General features: G+C 36.2%; 2 protein-coding genes across 2 annotated transcripts; one reads left to right on the top strand and one right to left on the bottom strand.

Moving 5' to 3' along the window:
* Positions 1–1,887: 1,887 nt before the first annotated feature.
* Positions 1,888–3,309, top strand: LOC130796877 (protein ALP1-like). The gene is made up of 3 exons (XM_057659336.1): positions 1,888–2,450; positions 2,533–2,758; positions 2,843–3,309. The coding sequence occupies exons 1-3, from the start codon at positions 1,929–1,931 to the stop codon at positions 3,307–3,309; spliced, it is 1,215 nt and encodes a 404-aa protein (XP_057515319.1). The 5' UTR covers positions 1,888–1,928.
* An 11,083-nt stretch (positions 3,310–14,392) lies between these two features.
* LOC130796957 (uncharacterized mitochondrial protein AtMg00810-like) lies at positions 14,393–14,857 on the bottom strand. Its single transcript, XM_057659448.1, has one exon. It carries the CDS (start codon positions 14,855–14,857, stop codon positions 14,393–14,395), a length of 465 nt encoding a protein of 154 aa, XP_057515431.1.
* Between the last annotated feature and the right edge of the window lie 1,942 nt (positions 14,858–16,799).

Below are 16,799 nucleotides of genomic sequence, written 5' to 3' on the forward strand. Positions count from 1 at the left end.
GACTCCTTTTGGTTTTATTATGATGAGCATCTTTTCATTTACACATCTATTCTTTGCTATCCAATTTCATTCTCCCTTTATATATTCTCTCTCTTTTATATAGAAACTCCATTGATGAACTTTTGCTCTTTGTCATCTTCTTCTATCTACAAAAGCTTTTGGACAAAAATCAGTTTTTCATTTGAAGCTATTAATTCGGTGAAGAATTTAAAGCTTTGTGAATATTGAAGCTTTTGGACAATAAATAAAGCTTTTGAGCAAAAAATTCAGTAATTAGAATATATTTTTTCCATTTTTATTTTAGTTCACGGATAGTAATCAATATGTTAGTAAATATCCAATAAGAATGCTTTATTTTATGAATTAAGGATTTTTAAAAAAAGTCAATAAAATCACATTTTATATGCAATATATGATTGATTATGTCTTACTAAAAAATGACAATTGCATTTATAATTTCTACAATTAAACTTATCCATTAAAACATTTGATTCCTTCTTCTAAATTCGTGAGGATTGGACCCTCTGCCAAAGCTTGCATAAAGATCTTCAGTATTGATTTGTCAAAAATAGAGGTGTTTATTCGAGTTATCGGATTAGTTTCGGGTCAGTTTAAAATCGAGTATTGTATTCATATTGATTTTTAAATAATTATTAGTCTATTTTTCGTATTGGGTCAAAATAAATTCTATTATATATCGGACAAAAAAAGAATCATCGTTTTTGTTATGAACAACTAGAGATACCATTTTGACACATACTATGGATCTAATAATCATATATTGTGGGGTCAAAATAGCAAGAAAATGCTGCTAATTGACGTGTGTGACTCCCTCAAATGGTATCATCATACACCATATTCAATGTTTACAAAGGTTTGTCGTGATAAACATTGTCATTGTGTATGCAATAAGCTACCGTTGGACATTTCTTGCACAAGTATATATACCAATACCAATTTATTGATTGTTTAGCACCACAATAGACAACCTGGAATGATATACTGTAATTGATCTTAACGAGTATTTGGTGTTGGAATAAAGGCGTTTTATTGAATACTTTAACGGAGTGTTTGGTATGGGTTTTAAGGGTTTGGTAATGGAATGGATTAACCCAATCCCTTACAATTTGTTTGGTATAAAAAATTAGAAACCCAATCTATTTCCTACAAGTAACCCATTCCCCTCAAATGTTTCAGCTCATTATGGAGAGGTAACATTGTTTCAGCCCATTTTGTATCTTCAAATACCTAATTCCAGACCATAAAACCTTCACTTTTTCCTCTCCTCTTCCTGAACTCTCAGATTTAAATCCCTAATTTCATTTTTTTTCATTTCTGCGTCTTCTATGGCAGAGTAACTTCTCTTTCTTCAGTCTTCACAGGTCATGTAAGTGTTTGATTTTCTTTAATTTTTGTTCAATTTAGTTGAAAGGGCTGAATTTAATCGATAAAGGCAATGTCTCTTTCACTTGGATCTGCTACTCCTTCCAACTTCAATCATGTCTCTTTCGTCAGATTTCATTGATTCTGTATATTCTTTTGTATGCAGAGATAAAACGATAAGTGTTTGGGTCAACGGAGTACAAAGGCTATTTCCAATCGTAGTTTCTTACCTTCCGCTTTTTCTCGTTTCTTCAATTCAGGTTTCTCCTCTTCCTTTCTTAAACTTGATCGCTATGCTCTACTCTTTATTATATGCAAACTAATGCAAATAGTTGAAAAATGAGTACAATTGGTTTTCTGGTTCTAATTTAGTTTAATTGGTGAATGATTTTTTTATAATAAAATTGCTTGATTTCGAAATGTTATAACTGCATTTTATGATTGAAATAGCCAATACACATGTTGTTTTAGACCATAAAAATTTTTGTTTGATTTTGATTTTTGAGTCTAATTTTTGTTGTACAGCTTCTAATTAATTCTCATAAATGGATCGAATTATGCAATCCTTACGGAGAAAAAGACGTCTAAAACAACTTCAATTGGTAGTAACAAATGTAGTTGTAGTTCTTATGATGTATTGGGTTTGGTATATGACAAGTATTGCTACGGTTAGGGGTGTTCAATTGATCCAAAGTAAAAGAGATAGAAAAATATTGCGCTTAAAAATTATGCATCGCTTAATACAAGAAAGTGATGTGCATTGCAAAAGTGAACTTCACGTTAATAGACAAACCTTTAATATTATTTGTGAGATGCTTAAGGAGATTGGAGGCCTCACTCGGACAAAAAATATGTCTCTTGATGAGATAGTTGCCATGTTTTTGTACACTTTAGCTCACCATAAAAAAAATAGATCTATTGCTCACTTTTTCATAAGAAGTGGAGAGACCGTGAGTCGGCAATTCAACTTATGTCTGAGGGCTATACTTAAGTTGCATGAGCATTTGCTTTACAAGCCCACACCAATATTAGAAGAATGTGAAGACGAAAGGTGGAAACCTTTTAAGGTACTAGTTGCTTAATCATCAAATTTTTACCCATAATCTTACGTGTATTTATAAGAGTGATTTTGTTTATTTGATTTTATAGAATTGTTTAGGAGCATTGGATGGTACCTACGTAAATGTAACTGTACATCCCCAAGGTCGTGGTAAATATCGGACAAGAAAAGGTAACATTGCTATGAATGTGTTGGGTGTTTGTGCACCCAACATGCAATTTATCTATGTTCTTCCGGGTTGGGAAGGCTCTGCTCACGATGTTCGTGTTCTTCGCAATGCTCTCACTAGGCCAAATGGCTTTAGGGTTCCTAGAGGTAAATTTAACATGTAGTTATTAAAAGAAGAATTATATAGTTAATAAATCTCACTTTAATCATCTAATTTCAATAATTTTGAAGGTAACTATTATTTAGTCGATGGGGGGTATACAAACTGTGAGGGTTTTCTTGCTCCATATAGAGGGCAACTATATCATCTTAAGGAATGGACAGATAGACAACCACAAACTGCAGAAGAGTATTACAATATGAAGCATGCTCGAGCAAGAAATGTAATTGAAAGATGTTTTGGGTTACTTAAAGGGAGATGGAGTATACTTAGAAGCCCCTCCTTTTTCCCTATTCGAACTCAAGGACGTATTGTGATGGCTTGTTGTTTACTTCATAATTTAATAAGGAAAGTGATGCCCACAGATGATGTAGAAGAAGAGAATATGAGTAATGACAATTCCGATAACGATTCTGATGATGAAGTTGAATACATTACTACAATAGCTACTTCTGATCGATGGACTAATTATAGAAATACGTTAGCTCAAGATTTGTTTAATGCTTGGAGGGAAAGTGTTAGACAAGGTTTGTACTAAACGATTGTTTAATTGTTTGAATGCTACGTCTGCCACACAATCGTACCAATAGATTCTTTAAGAACAAAATTCATACATTTCTAGTTTCTGATACTTTCTCATTATTGTGCATTGACAAAATATAAATAATTTCACTTTAGTTTATATGTATATTGCAGGTACTTTAAATGGAGGTGAATACCATTAGCCAAGAGGGAAGTAGTAGAGGGAGGGGCAAGAATAAGCGCTTTTGGACATGTCAAGAAGATTCGATGCTTATAAAGTATTTACACCAATTGTCTACTGATCCTAAGTGGAAAGGTGAGGGCGGTTTTAAAAATGGTTACATGAGTAGGTTGGAAGAGTTGATTAATGGTGAGCTTCCTAGTTGTGGTTTGAAGGCTTTTCCGCACATTGAATCAAGAATCAAACATTGGTCAGAGAAATATAGTGCACTAGCTGAGATGTTATCTACTTCGGGATTTGGATGAGATGCTGATAAGAAGATGTTGCAAGTAGAGAGAGCAGTGTTCGATGAATGGGCAAAGGTAAAGTTCTGGGATCTTTTATACATTACTTTGTGAATATTGTGCAAAAGGTCTACTCGTATGTTTTTGTTTCTTGTTGATTTGACTTTATTCAATGTACATGAGAGTAAGATCTGTTAGGATTGTGAGCAGGGACTGTAGCAGTCCACATGATAGCTTCAATATTTTATTTTTTGTTTTGGAATAGGTTCATAAGAAGGCTAAAGGATTGTATGGGGTACCTTTTCCTCACTATGACATCCTTGAGGAGATTTATGCTAAAGATAAGGCCACGGGTGATCAAAGTGAGTCTTTTGTGGAAGCAATCAATTGCATAGATGTTGAAGTTACAAAGAAGTCAATTTTCATAGCTAGTGATGAGGAGGATGATGCTGATTCAAGAAGTCGGTCAACTACTCACTCTATACAATTCAAGAAGCGCTCGATTAAACAAGAGAATGATAATTCAACATCTTCAAAAGAACCCAAGCTCAAGGAATTGAAACGAAAGAAAAATCTTCAAAGTGATGTTGATAATTTGGTTTCTTCTCTTCATGAAGCTACAAGTAATTTCGGGAAAATTTTTGATAATATTAATGTTAATCTTGGCACAATGGCTAATGCGTGGGCCAAAGCCGAGGAGAGAGAGCAGAAGATGGATGAAAAAGTGAAAAAAGTCTTGGAAGAGGTTATGAAATTAGATGGCATCCTCTGAAGCTTTAGAAGTAGCTACAATTCTCATTGCTAAAGAACACAAGCTTCGCATCTTTTATCAAGCTCATTCGAACCTCAAGAAACAATATGTGCTCGATCTTCTTAAGAAAAAATGAAAGCGGTCTTCTAAAAAGACATGAGTTGAGATGTTGTTATTAGTGGTTGAACTTGTAGTATGTGCTTGCAGATTATTAGTTGAATACTTGCATAATAGTATTGCAAATTGCTATGTTTTATCTTATTTAGGCTTGAACTATGTTGAGTTTTATCAAAGAAATCTTGTTTTAATGTTTGCTTAAGTTAATTTTTGTACAAAAATGACAAAATTTCCTTTGTAGATTATTACAAAAAATATCAACTTATGTGACAAACCAAACAATAAGTAAGGGAAACGTAAACAAGTGTTTCCCTTACATTGTTATTCCAAACAACATATAACCATAACCCTTACCTTTACCCTTACCCCTCTTTATTAATTCCCTTTCCCTTACATTTTCTCTTCCCATACCAAACACCCCATAAAATTGTATTTGGAAATATATAATTTACTTCAAAATTAATTTTGGCTTTTAATTATGATATTATGAAAGAATAATTTAAAAATGAAAAAAATCTAAGAAGTCATTATCAAATTCTTAATTTTACCTACTTTTAACTAATGACGGAATTAACTTAAATTTAAAATTGAATTTCCTTTATTTGCCAAACATAAATTTGAGTCGATTTAAGATTTTCAAAACAGTAACATACCATAACGAGAATTGGAAATAAGAATTACTTTGTAGTTAGGGATGGTCATGGGGCTGCTCTAGAGTGGGTACAACCAGACCCGAATTCGAACCCATTTATTTTTAATGGATCCAGACTCAGATCCAGGCTCTAAGGGTCCAAAATTTTCAGACCCAGACTCACACCCGTCGGATCTAATGGGTCAAAGTCGATCCTCAATGGGTCTAAAAAGAGTCTCTTTAACTTGTCAAATTTGAGCCTATTGTAAGTCATTTTATTGTTCGTATTTCTGTAAGGGACTTATTAGCGTATTTTACAAATATTTAATACTAATTTAACATCCATATCATCATCCATATACGCTTGAATTTTATTTCAAACACTAGTTTCAGTCTATGAAATTATTTTTGCAATCATAAACATTTCACTCCTCTAATAACCAATATGGTTAAGTGGTTCTCTCATTGCCATCAGGAGCACAGTCTATTTTATAACAACCTAGATAAATATCAAATACCAATTTATTGGGCCAAAGGCATATCAACTCACGGACAATCTAGATAAATAACAAATTACATAAATGAAAATAAGGGGTGGGTTCGGGTCCGCATCGGGTCTGCATATCCGTCAATTATTTTATGGATTTTGATTTAATCCGGATTTGATGGATCTAAAAAAAATAAAATCCAAACCCTTAAAAAAGCAGTGGATTAGGGGCGGGTCTAATAGAGTACCGAACTCATTACCATCGGTAATTGTAGTTCAATTAATAGTATACCACAAAGAAACGGTTAAGAAAGAGAATTTTTAGTATGTCAAAGGTAGTTACTTGTATATGTAGTCAATACTCACTAACAAGTTTGCGGATTTATGACCACTCTTGAACTTGGATGTAAAATATTGTAAGGGTTTTTATGCCCGAATTTGATGTCAAAAGTATATGAAAAATCTTACCGAAAATTATCAATAATAAATCAATCTTTATTTAATTCGCTAAAAATAAATTCACTTATTGATTATTTTTAAATAAATCCACCTATTAAGATATATTTGTTAAAAATAAAATACTAACTTGTTTATAAACATCTTTAAAGCTTCTTTGCGATCAAACAATTCGGGATAAACAATAGTTGAATTAATTTTAATAATTATGCCAATAAGTGAGTTTATTTTTTTTAAAAAAAATCAATAGATTGATTTATTTTCAGCAGATTGATTAAAAATTAGTTTATTTTTGACAATGTGATGCATACAAATGATGATTGATACAAGAATGCACTTAAACCTTCCAAGATCGAGATCAAGACCAATCTTGATCAGAAAGTCACACAAAACGCCTCCTGTTTTGAGTAAACAAAAGGTGGCAAGAGCAATTCTGTTGATTGGTTCTACGCCTTGGATAGAAACAAATTGGTCTTTAACAACCAATTGGCCTCTTCCTCACACTGAGATTAAGATTCACTCTCTTAATCCTCGTGGAATAAACCGAATGCACCCTTTGTTTGACTCAAAAAGAACCCACTCAGGCAAAGGAAATTGCAATGCAATTTACTTGAAGGAATTTTATTGAACAATATATCTGAATGTTTGATACAAATGAGGGTGTCCCTTTATATAGGACTCTAACAGCTTTATTAGGTGTCTAACAAACATAACTACCTCCATGCTTAATTATTAGAGCGCGTGTATTACATGAGAATTAAAACAGAATGCAAAACAGCCTATTTATACTAATTATCAGCCTTATTATAAAACTGACGAACATGGGACCTTGCAACTATATTTGTGGATTCTGTGAGGACTATTAACATTGTTCTTGGACCCAGACTCCTTGGCCCATGTATAGAGATACCTTCTTCCAAGTTTCCTCGTTCCTTCTTGCACCAGGTTAGGCTCTCCACACTGTGCAAGATATGCTGACAGACAGTTGGTCGTTCTGTTGTCTGCTGATCATATTGCAAGCTTCTGTCTTGCTTGAATGTTGTTGTGAGGTTCTTTAATGATTCCTTCTGACTTTGCCCTGCTTTGATACTCATGTTCGGTCTAGATTGAAGATGGTCTTTATTTGTCACGCCCAAATCAGTAGGTTCAGCCACCAAGTCACTAGGTTCAGCCATGTCTAGGTCAGTAGCATCACTGGTATTGATCCAATTATGCTCCTCATGGCTTGTCTTGAATTGTGGGTTGTTCATATTTGGATCACAATGTACCCAAAATATTAAATGGCATTTTATATATGTTCATCAACAACTCTTCTTCTTCATGAAAGATTAGACACCTATTAGAGAAGATGATTATGGTTATCATCAAGAAAATCTGACACCAACGATCTCTTTGTATCTCCATTTTAAAATATTAAATATACATGAAAATTATGAGCATCAATGCGGTACTTTTGTGGTTAAGAAAATTACAAAGTGAAAAAATGAGGAGATCAAGACAATTATCAGGAAAAAAATATTATTATCTTGCATTAGAAAAGTCAGAAAAATGAGGAAATTTTAGCTATTATGGAAATTTTATAGTGTTGGGCCGTTCATGGCGACACGTGCCTAAAGTGGGCCCAGTCCGGCCCGAAGGGTAGAAAACAAACCGGTGAATCTTTTAAATCATAATGTGGGCCTCCTATCACGTTAACCATGTGTACCAAGCTATAATTTAATGTAATGGCAGTGCATTGTCCAATGGGGACACTTAGCTTAATACGTGGGGGTAACTATCGTGACTATTCAATCGATGATCCATCCGAGTATAAAAACAGTTTTAGAGACAATTGTTTGATGCGCTAACTGTCTTTAACTAGAAATTGAGTGCACAAAATGATCGATAAATGCTACCAAATTGCCTACAACTTTAAATAATTTGCTGTATTTACAAATGACTAATAGAATAATACTTGTATTATTAGAGTATTTACACATGACTAATTTATCAATATTTAATGATATTAATGTTTGACATCTAAACACCAAGATTTTCATTAAAACTAATTATTTAATTGAATTAACAAAATTAGTTTTAGCAAATAATAAATGTAATATATGAATTTAATATAAATTATTCAAAACTAGGAATTGAAGATGTATATCTCAGCTTGAGAGACGTTTCGCTAAGGAGTGATTGTGTAAAAAGAATATGCGTTTTGATGGAATGAAATGAGCATTCTGATATTATATATTACAAAACTACCATTTGCTATTACTAACAGTTGCCGATCTGACTTCTTGAACTGTAAATTTAAAAACAGGTAAAAATGACTTGCTATTAGTATCAGCGAGGCATTAGAATAAAAAATTAATAATTCACAAACAGCGGGTAATTCCTCGCTCATGTGGACCTTTTAATCTCTTTTTAAATGGCCCCTTATGTGGCAAAGCGTAATTTTGTTCCACGAGTTCAGGCATAAAGACATTTATTTTTGGAATTATGTTGGATGAAGCTTTAATTTATAAGTTTTACAAATTTTTGTATTAGACTATCTCACCGTGAGACGAGTCTATACAAAAGAGACCCACTAGTAAAAAAATAAAAAAAAAATAATGAAATCTGAATTCGCACTGGTACAGGAAGTATTTTTAAATAGTTAGTTCAACCTAATAAAACGATCTCAATAAAAAATTACTAAAATATTAGAGAAATTTTTATTATAAAAACTCTTTTTTTTTTCCAAAATTAACTCTTGGGCCTACGTGTCGTGATTGGCTTCATATTTGGGCTCGACGCATACGGATACCCGTGTGCTAAAGCTGACATAAACTCTGAAGTCCGCCTAATCCTGTTTCTTGAGAAGATTTGAATAAAATAAGACAATTGAAACAACTTTTTTCCCAAAATAAGCTCCTTAAAAACTTAATTCCCAGAATAAGCGTCCGTACATCCAAACCACTGGTTTGGTATAAGTCGCTGTTATTAACAGCGAAAAACCAAAAAAAAAAAAAAAAAAAAGCCATAAGTCGCTGTTACTAACAGCGACTTAAGGGGTTGACTGGCCAACTCCTTAAGTTGCTGTTAATAACAGCGACTTATCTCTTTTAATTTTTTATTTTTTATTGTACGAATTAAACTAGCCGTTGTTAATTAGAAAAATAGCCGTTACGAACTTGAAAATAGCCATTGTAATGATGTTCTATAAATAACTCCATCATTTCCCTACTTTATTATATCCAATCTACATCAATCTTGTTCTATTGAATCAATTTTTAAAGGTAACATAAGGTATTATGTTATAGTCTTACTCTCAATTTATAAATGTCAATATTATATTTGAAAGTTTACTTACGTTACTATATTATATGTGTTCCGTAGATGTCAAAGGAGCATTGTATTGAAGAGCTTTGTGATTGTGGTTACGAAGTTGAGATTGATGCAGATTGGAGCGACTTCGATCCAGGCCGTGATTTTGTTACTTGCCCTTTCTACTTGGTTGAAGGATTAGGATGCACATATTTTAGATGGATTGAACCGGAGGGTACCAAATGGCAGAGACACTTAATAATACGGCTTGAAAAGGAAAAACAAGAGCTTAAAGATGAGGTCTTTAATCTAGAGAGACAAATCGATGATATGGCACATAGGAAAGAAGAGACTAAAAGGATTATGAGAAAGTCTAAGAAGCAATCTTAGTTAGCGACGTTGGTTTAGCTTAACAAATGAACTATTTAATTTGATGTGTATTCGTTGAACATGAATGAAATTTAGAGGAACTTTCGAGAGCATTTTCCATATTTGAATATGATTGTCTTTTTATTTTTGATTTAATTCATACTGCATTCTTGGCGGAATGATTCATCGCCGAAAAGTCTGAGTACTTAACATCATTTCATTCATAATAAACGTGTGATAATACGATAAAAATATATACATCTACATATATGTTACAATTTATACACAAAAGACCAAATGATACAAATATTGAGTATGTACAAATGTTCAAAATATACAAACAGTATTCTAATGCTAATCCTCCTCCTGTACCCTGTCTAATTGTGACGGTTTACGACGCCTCCTACGATAGTAAGAGGCCGTAGCATGACGCTCGGGTAGGGGAGGTGATTGATACTGTGATGATGTGGCACCCTGTGAGGACCCGGCACCGTAGTTCGGGCACGTTAAGTCAACCTCCTCAAGATGAATGTCGGCATTATGAGGAGATGACCCGTACTCGTACATAGTGGTGTCGAGCGCAGTCACTTCCAGAATGAAGTGTTGATACTGCATCCCTAGGAGTCTGCCTTGGGCAATCTCCCGTACATGCTCTTCTTGGGAGGAGCTGATGACAGATGCAATGTCATGTGCCTGCAGTAAGACGTAAGTGTTAATGAAATGTATAAATTGTAAGTTCTATGGATAATAATCAACGTTGAAGAATACTTACAAAGTGTGTCATCGTCGGTGCTGCGGGAGCGTACTAGGCTGCCGCCATGATACCTCGTGGTGTCATCCATCGACGAGTGATGGAGAGGAACCACGGGATGTAATCCGCCAAAGTAGGTGCGCCTACAGCCTCGATCGGCGCACCTTGAGCCAACAGCTCTAGCCTGTGCTCCTAACGAGCGACATGGCGCACGTTAATCTCCAGCCAGTTCTTGGGCTCCCGACCCTTGCGAGAGTTATGGAGCTCCGCCTCTGTGTCACATGGCAGCAGGATGCCCTATACCATTCCAAATTGGCGCAGTACGCGCTCAGGGAGATGCACTTTGACTATGTCGAAGCAGATCAGAGGTACAGATGCTCTCCACGCCCTTGACAATATGCCCGAGTGCTGAGGCAATGCAGCGTATGCCTCAGCGGGGTAAGGGTTCCATCGAAACTAAACGTGAAAATTCGATTAATAAATTATGCAATGTGATAGTTACAAAACAAGTTGTAGTGAAATTCTTACCTGGTCAGCTCGTAGTAAATCGAGTTGATCGCGGTAGAAACCCACGCTCGATCCTGTGTGAGTCCTTGTTCGTCTTTCAAAGGACCACCGCGATCCATACGGCACATGTGGGGGTGGAAGAATTGGTGGCGCAAATGCACCACGTCCCACACTCCTCATCGGTTGACCAATGAGAATGTGCTCCTACGCCCAAAGCTATGAATTACAATTATAAGTAAGTAAAAGAAACACAAAAACATTTAATAAAAGAAACAAAGTGGTAACATGTAAAGTTAGCATTACCTAAAGAATAATCAGGGGCCCAGCGATCTCCTTCACGTTCTTCCGTGAAGCTTCACAAAGTCTCCTGTACAGATACGCTAGGACTGCCGAACCCCAGCTGTACCTTGAGATGACCTCCCATGGCGCATCAAGCAACGTCAAGTACACTAGTTGTACCCGGTTGCCAGTCTTTTCGGAGAACATGACAGCACCAATCAGATATAAGAGATAGGCCCTAGCGTATCTCTCAATGGTAGCCTCATCAGCACCTTTAGGGAGGTGCGAGAAGTTCTGCACAAGCCATGTAACGCGCAAGATGCTCCCTTTGGTTACCTCTGCGGGAGGTCGGACTCCTAATAATCTATAGACTTTGTCTTGCCAACTTTTGAGTTGGCGTCCATCGGTGCACACGGCATGTCCCTCGATGGGAAGCCGTGTAAGCACAGCTACGTCAAGTAAGGTGACGGTAGCCTCACCTAGAGGTAGGTGGAAAGTATGGGTCTCCTGGCGCCACCGCTCGACTAAAGCCGTGACTAGCGCCCGATCGACTCTCCCGTACGCGATAAGGTGGAAGTCATACAACCTCGCAAGTTGAAGGTACGGGAAGATCCGTGCGTCAATCGCCCACGAAGCAGAATCGGGATGCCTGGTGTACATGGTCTCCGTGTCGGACACCTAAACGCAAATATTGTGTTAGCTTAAAGTTAAAGTATTAAGGCATATAAATTCAAAAAGGGTAAATTCAATTACGTGGACATCCCATAGCACACTGCTCCTATGATCTGCTTGCATTGTAAGCACACTAGGGTCGAGAGGGCCTGGAGCTGCTGGATCCATCTCTGCTGCAATTCAACAATAACTAAGCGTTACTTATTCTAAAAATACTTAAGAAGTACTCAAATTGTTTACTTATGTTATTTATTTGTTTGATAATCTTTATGTTTATATACACAAATACAGATACTGTTTACCTTGATGTGCAAGTTCTAGTGTTGTGACCGTCACTACCACATGAATGCATTTGTTTCCACAACATTGATATCTTCATTCCTTAGGGGTACCTCTTCTACATATAACTCTAAAGAAGGAGTAGGGGTAGACCTTGAATACTCTCACATTACATCTATAGCCTCCTCATCCTCAACCAGAAAAGCTAACAAATCTCCACTCAGATTGTACTTAAAACTTAAATTAACAGTACTTCTTGTAGTGTCAATGCCAATCTTAGAGCATATAAAATGTTTAAATTCATTCAAATCCATGTATGAGTTGCATGCAAACAGTTTACGTCTTCCCCCAACATACTTAACATTGTTACTAGTTGATCGAATTGAACCATTTCAAAAGCATACAACAGTCACACGAAATGAATCCATTTCTACAACAACACATACAAAATCAACATCACCATCATGTTCATAAATATATGACCACTATACATTTTAAATTCAACAACAAATTCACGAATAAACTTTTAACTATGAAGATCAAGGTAAATAAAAACTACATTCGACATATTCGTAGAGTTTAAGTGTAAATGACCACTATACATGACATACATTTTAAAATCAACACCAAATAAAAAATTTATATAAAAACGTACCTCAATAAGCTGTAGATCAACAAGAATTAGTAAATCGCAAGTTTATGAACCTACATTAATGTGAAAAATGATTAAAATTCAGCAAACCCTAATATTCCGAAAATGGAAAAAAAACAAAAAAAAAATACCGTTGGTCGAATTAGGAAAATGACAGAACTAATTAGTGGTACAAACTTGAAATTTGATGAGTTTAGATGAAGGATTGAAGTTGATTTTAATGGTGAAAAGAAGAGGGAGATTTTGGAAGGTGATTGAGGAAAACAAATACGCGTCAAGTGAAATGAAGAAGAAGGAAACTAGAAAACTGTAACAGCCATAAGTCGCTGTTTCAACTCCTTAAGTCGTTGTTAGTAACAACGACTTATCTCTTTTATTTTTTTTTGTCTTTCGCTGTTAGTAACAGCGACTTTTACCAAACCTAGGTTTGGATGCACGGACGCTTATTTTTGAAATTAAGTTTTCACGGAGCTTATTTTGGGAAAAAAGATATTCAATTGTCTTACTTTTTTCAAATTTTCGTTTCTTGTTTGCTGGTCTGAGAAGAAGCAGCCCAATTGTTGAGCTAGATGTTTCGCTTTAGAGTTTAGACCTTAGTACCAACACAAATTATTATGAGAGACGGTCTCTCCGAGAGACGCAATGTAGGCTTTATGTTTTGAGGTCGTCTCTCTGAGAGACGGTCTCTCACAAGAGTGGTTGTAGTACTAATGAAACAAAGGTAATTATAATGCAAATGAATTAATTGAAATAATTGTATAAAAAGTAGTATGAAAGTAACTAAAAAAGATGAATAATAAGAGAGGATAATTAACCTTATTAATTTGGAGGAAAAACATTCCTTCATGCTCCCCTAAGATAATTTATACCCTAAAATAAGGGAACTAATTTCTATTTAATCCATTTTTTTTTTACTTTCTAACTAATATAATGATTTGGTTTTGAATAGTTGCCTTCTCATTAGATTGGAATGATATTATATACAAAGATATAATTTACAATTTAGGAAACTAAATATTCACATAATATTCTACACAATCATATTAATTATACAAGATATTCTATCAATCAAAATATATTATTCTAACACACCCCCGCAGTCAAATCGGGAGGTTGACAGACGCTGAGACTGGATCGAAAATCATCAAATAAGACTTGAGGAAGCCCTTGGGTGAAAATGTCAACAATCTAATAACGAGTTGGAACATGAAGCACCCGAACATCACCACGTTTAACCTTTTCACGAACAAAGTGAATGTCGATCTCAATATGTTTGGTGCGCTGGTGGTGAATTGGGTTACCGGCCAAATAAACGGCACTAACATTGTCACAATAGACGACAGTGGCAGTAGGAATAGGAAAGTGAAGCTCAAGGAGTAAGTTACGAATCCATCAAGTTTCAGAAACAACATTAGTAACCCCACGATATTCAGCCTCAGCACTGGATTTAGAGACAGTAGGCTGCCTTTTAGCGTACCAGGAAAATAAATTATCACCCAAAAAAACACAATAACCAGAGGTAGAACGGCGGGTGACAGAGCAACCACCCCAATCAGTATCGGTATAGGACAAAAGAGTGGAAATTGTAGAACGATACAATTGCAGATCATGGTGAAGAGTACCCTTGACATAGCGGAGAATGCGGTGAATAGTAGCCATATATTCAACTCTAGGATCATGCATATATAGGCAAACTTGCTGAACAGCATAGGAAATATCGGGTCGAGCGAAAGTAAGATACTGCAAAGCACCAGCCAGACTACGATATAATGTAGGATCAGCACAAGGAGAACCAACATTAGTACAAAGTTTACCAGATGTAGCAACAGGAGTAGAAACGGGCTTACGTTGAGACATGTCTGCCTTTTCAAGAATCTCAAAGGCATACCGCTATTGAGAGTGAAAGAGACCCGTAAAAGTACGATTAACAACAATGCCCAAAAAATAATTAAGAGGACCCAAATCCTTCATAGCAAGCTAAGAGCTAAGTTTGGACATAAGAGACTTACGAAGCATATCAGAAGAACCTGTAAGAATAATATCGTCCACATATAATAAAAGATAAGCAATATCAGAACCATGACGATAAACAAAAAGAGAATTATCGGAGATGCTGTTAGAAAAACCAATAGTAGTTGCAAAATTAGCAAACCGATGATACCAAGCACGGGGAGCCTGTTTGAGACCATAAAGAGATTTGCGAAGAAGACAAACATGATCCGGACGAGCAGGATCACGAAACCCCATAGGCTGATGCATGTATACAGTCTCAGTCAAGTGACCATGAAGAAAAGCGTTCTTAACATCCAGTTGATGAATAGACCAATAGCGAGAAAGAGCAATGCTTAAAACAATATGAATAGAATCAGGTTTCACCACCAGACTAAAAGTGTCATCACAGTCCATACCTTACCTTTGAGATTTACCATCACCGACAAGACGCGCTTTATAGCGCTCAAAAGAACCATCGGACTTAGTCTTTACAAGATACACCCATAAGGAGCGAATGATATTAGCATTAGGAGGACGAGGGACAAGATCCCAAGTGTGATTCTCAATTAAAGCATCAAATTCCTCTTACAAAGCTAATTTCCAGTTCGGGTCACGAAGGGCATGGAGAGGAGATTTGGATAATGGAGAAAAGGAAACGGATAAGGCTTGGGAGTAGTATTTGGGGTTGGGTTTGAAAATACCATGTTTACTGCGTGTAACCATGCCTGGTGGTAAGGATAGAGGTGTAGTAGGGGAGGAGAAGAAGGGGGAATTGGGCTGGCAATGTACTGGGCTGCGTAAGGCAGGCCCAGTAGAGGTAGGAGGGGGAAGGGTAGGAGAGGATGAGGGGAGAGTATGGGTTGGGAGTGTAGCTAGGCCGAAAATAGAGCAGGCCCAGAAGTGAATTGGGGAGAGCAAGGGGAGTAGGCTGATGGACCTATGAGAGCAGTAGGCCTAATAGTGAACTGGGGTGAGCATGGGGAGGTGTCTGATGGGCTGGAGGTAGGGAAGGTTGTTGATGGGCTTAGAGTAGAAGCAGGCCCAGTTGGTTGCTGGTGCTGGGCAGGGGAGGAATGGACTGATGAGCTGGGTATAGGAGCAGGCCCACTGTGGGGGGAATGTGTTTGAGCTGTTTTGAGCAAACGAATGGGAAAAGTATCATCTAAGAATTGGTAGTTTGGAGATTGAGAAAAAGGAAAAGTGACCTCATCAAATAGAACATGGCGAGATATAATGATTTTACGGGATGAGAGATCATAGCACTTGTTACCTTTATGAGAAGACGGGTATCCTAGAAAGACACATGGAGCGGAACGAGGGTGGAGTTTGTGGATAGTAGTAGAGGGAAAGAGAGGGAAACATAAACACTCAAAAACCCGTAGATGAGTATAGGTAGGAGACTTATGATAAAGAAAGTGAGTGGGAGTGACATTGCCAAGGAGTTTAGAAAGGAGAATATTAAGGAGATAAGTAGCTGTATTTAAGGCATGAGGCCAAAAAGACGAAGGAAGAGAAGCATGACACAAATGATGTTGTTGATGGAGCGTATTTTGCGTTCGAAATTGCCATTTTAGGAAGATGTGTAAGGACAAGAAAAACAAAGAGTAATGCCCCGACTAGTAGATGGGAAAGGATAAAGATCACCCGTGCTATTAGACCTCAGAACGATGCGACCCGTGGCCAAATCCTTCACAGAAAATCCAAAAGGATCAAATTCAACATAAACCATATTATCATGAGTAAATTTACGAACAGAAATAAGGTTTTTAATAAGTTTAGGTGCATATAAGACATTTTTTAGGGTAAG

The sequence above is a fragment of the Amaranthus tricolor genome, chromosome 1 (assembly GCF_026212465.1).
Source record: "Amaranthus tricolor cultivar Red isolate AtriRed21 chromosome 1, ASM2621246v1, whole genome shotgun sequence".
Lineage (NCBI taxonomy): Eukaryota > Viridiplantae > Streptophyta > Magnoliopsida > Caryophyllales > Amaranthaceae > Amaranthus > Amaranthus tricolor.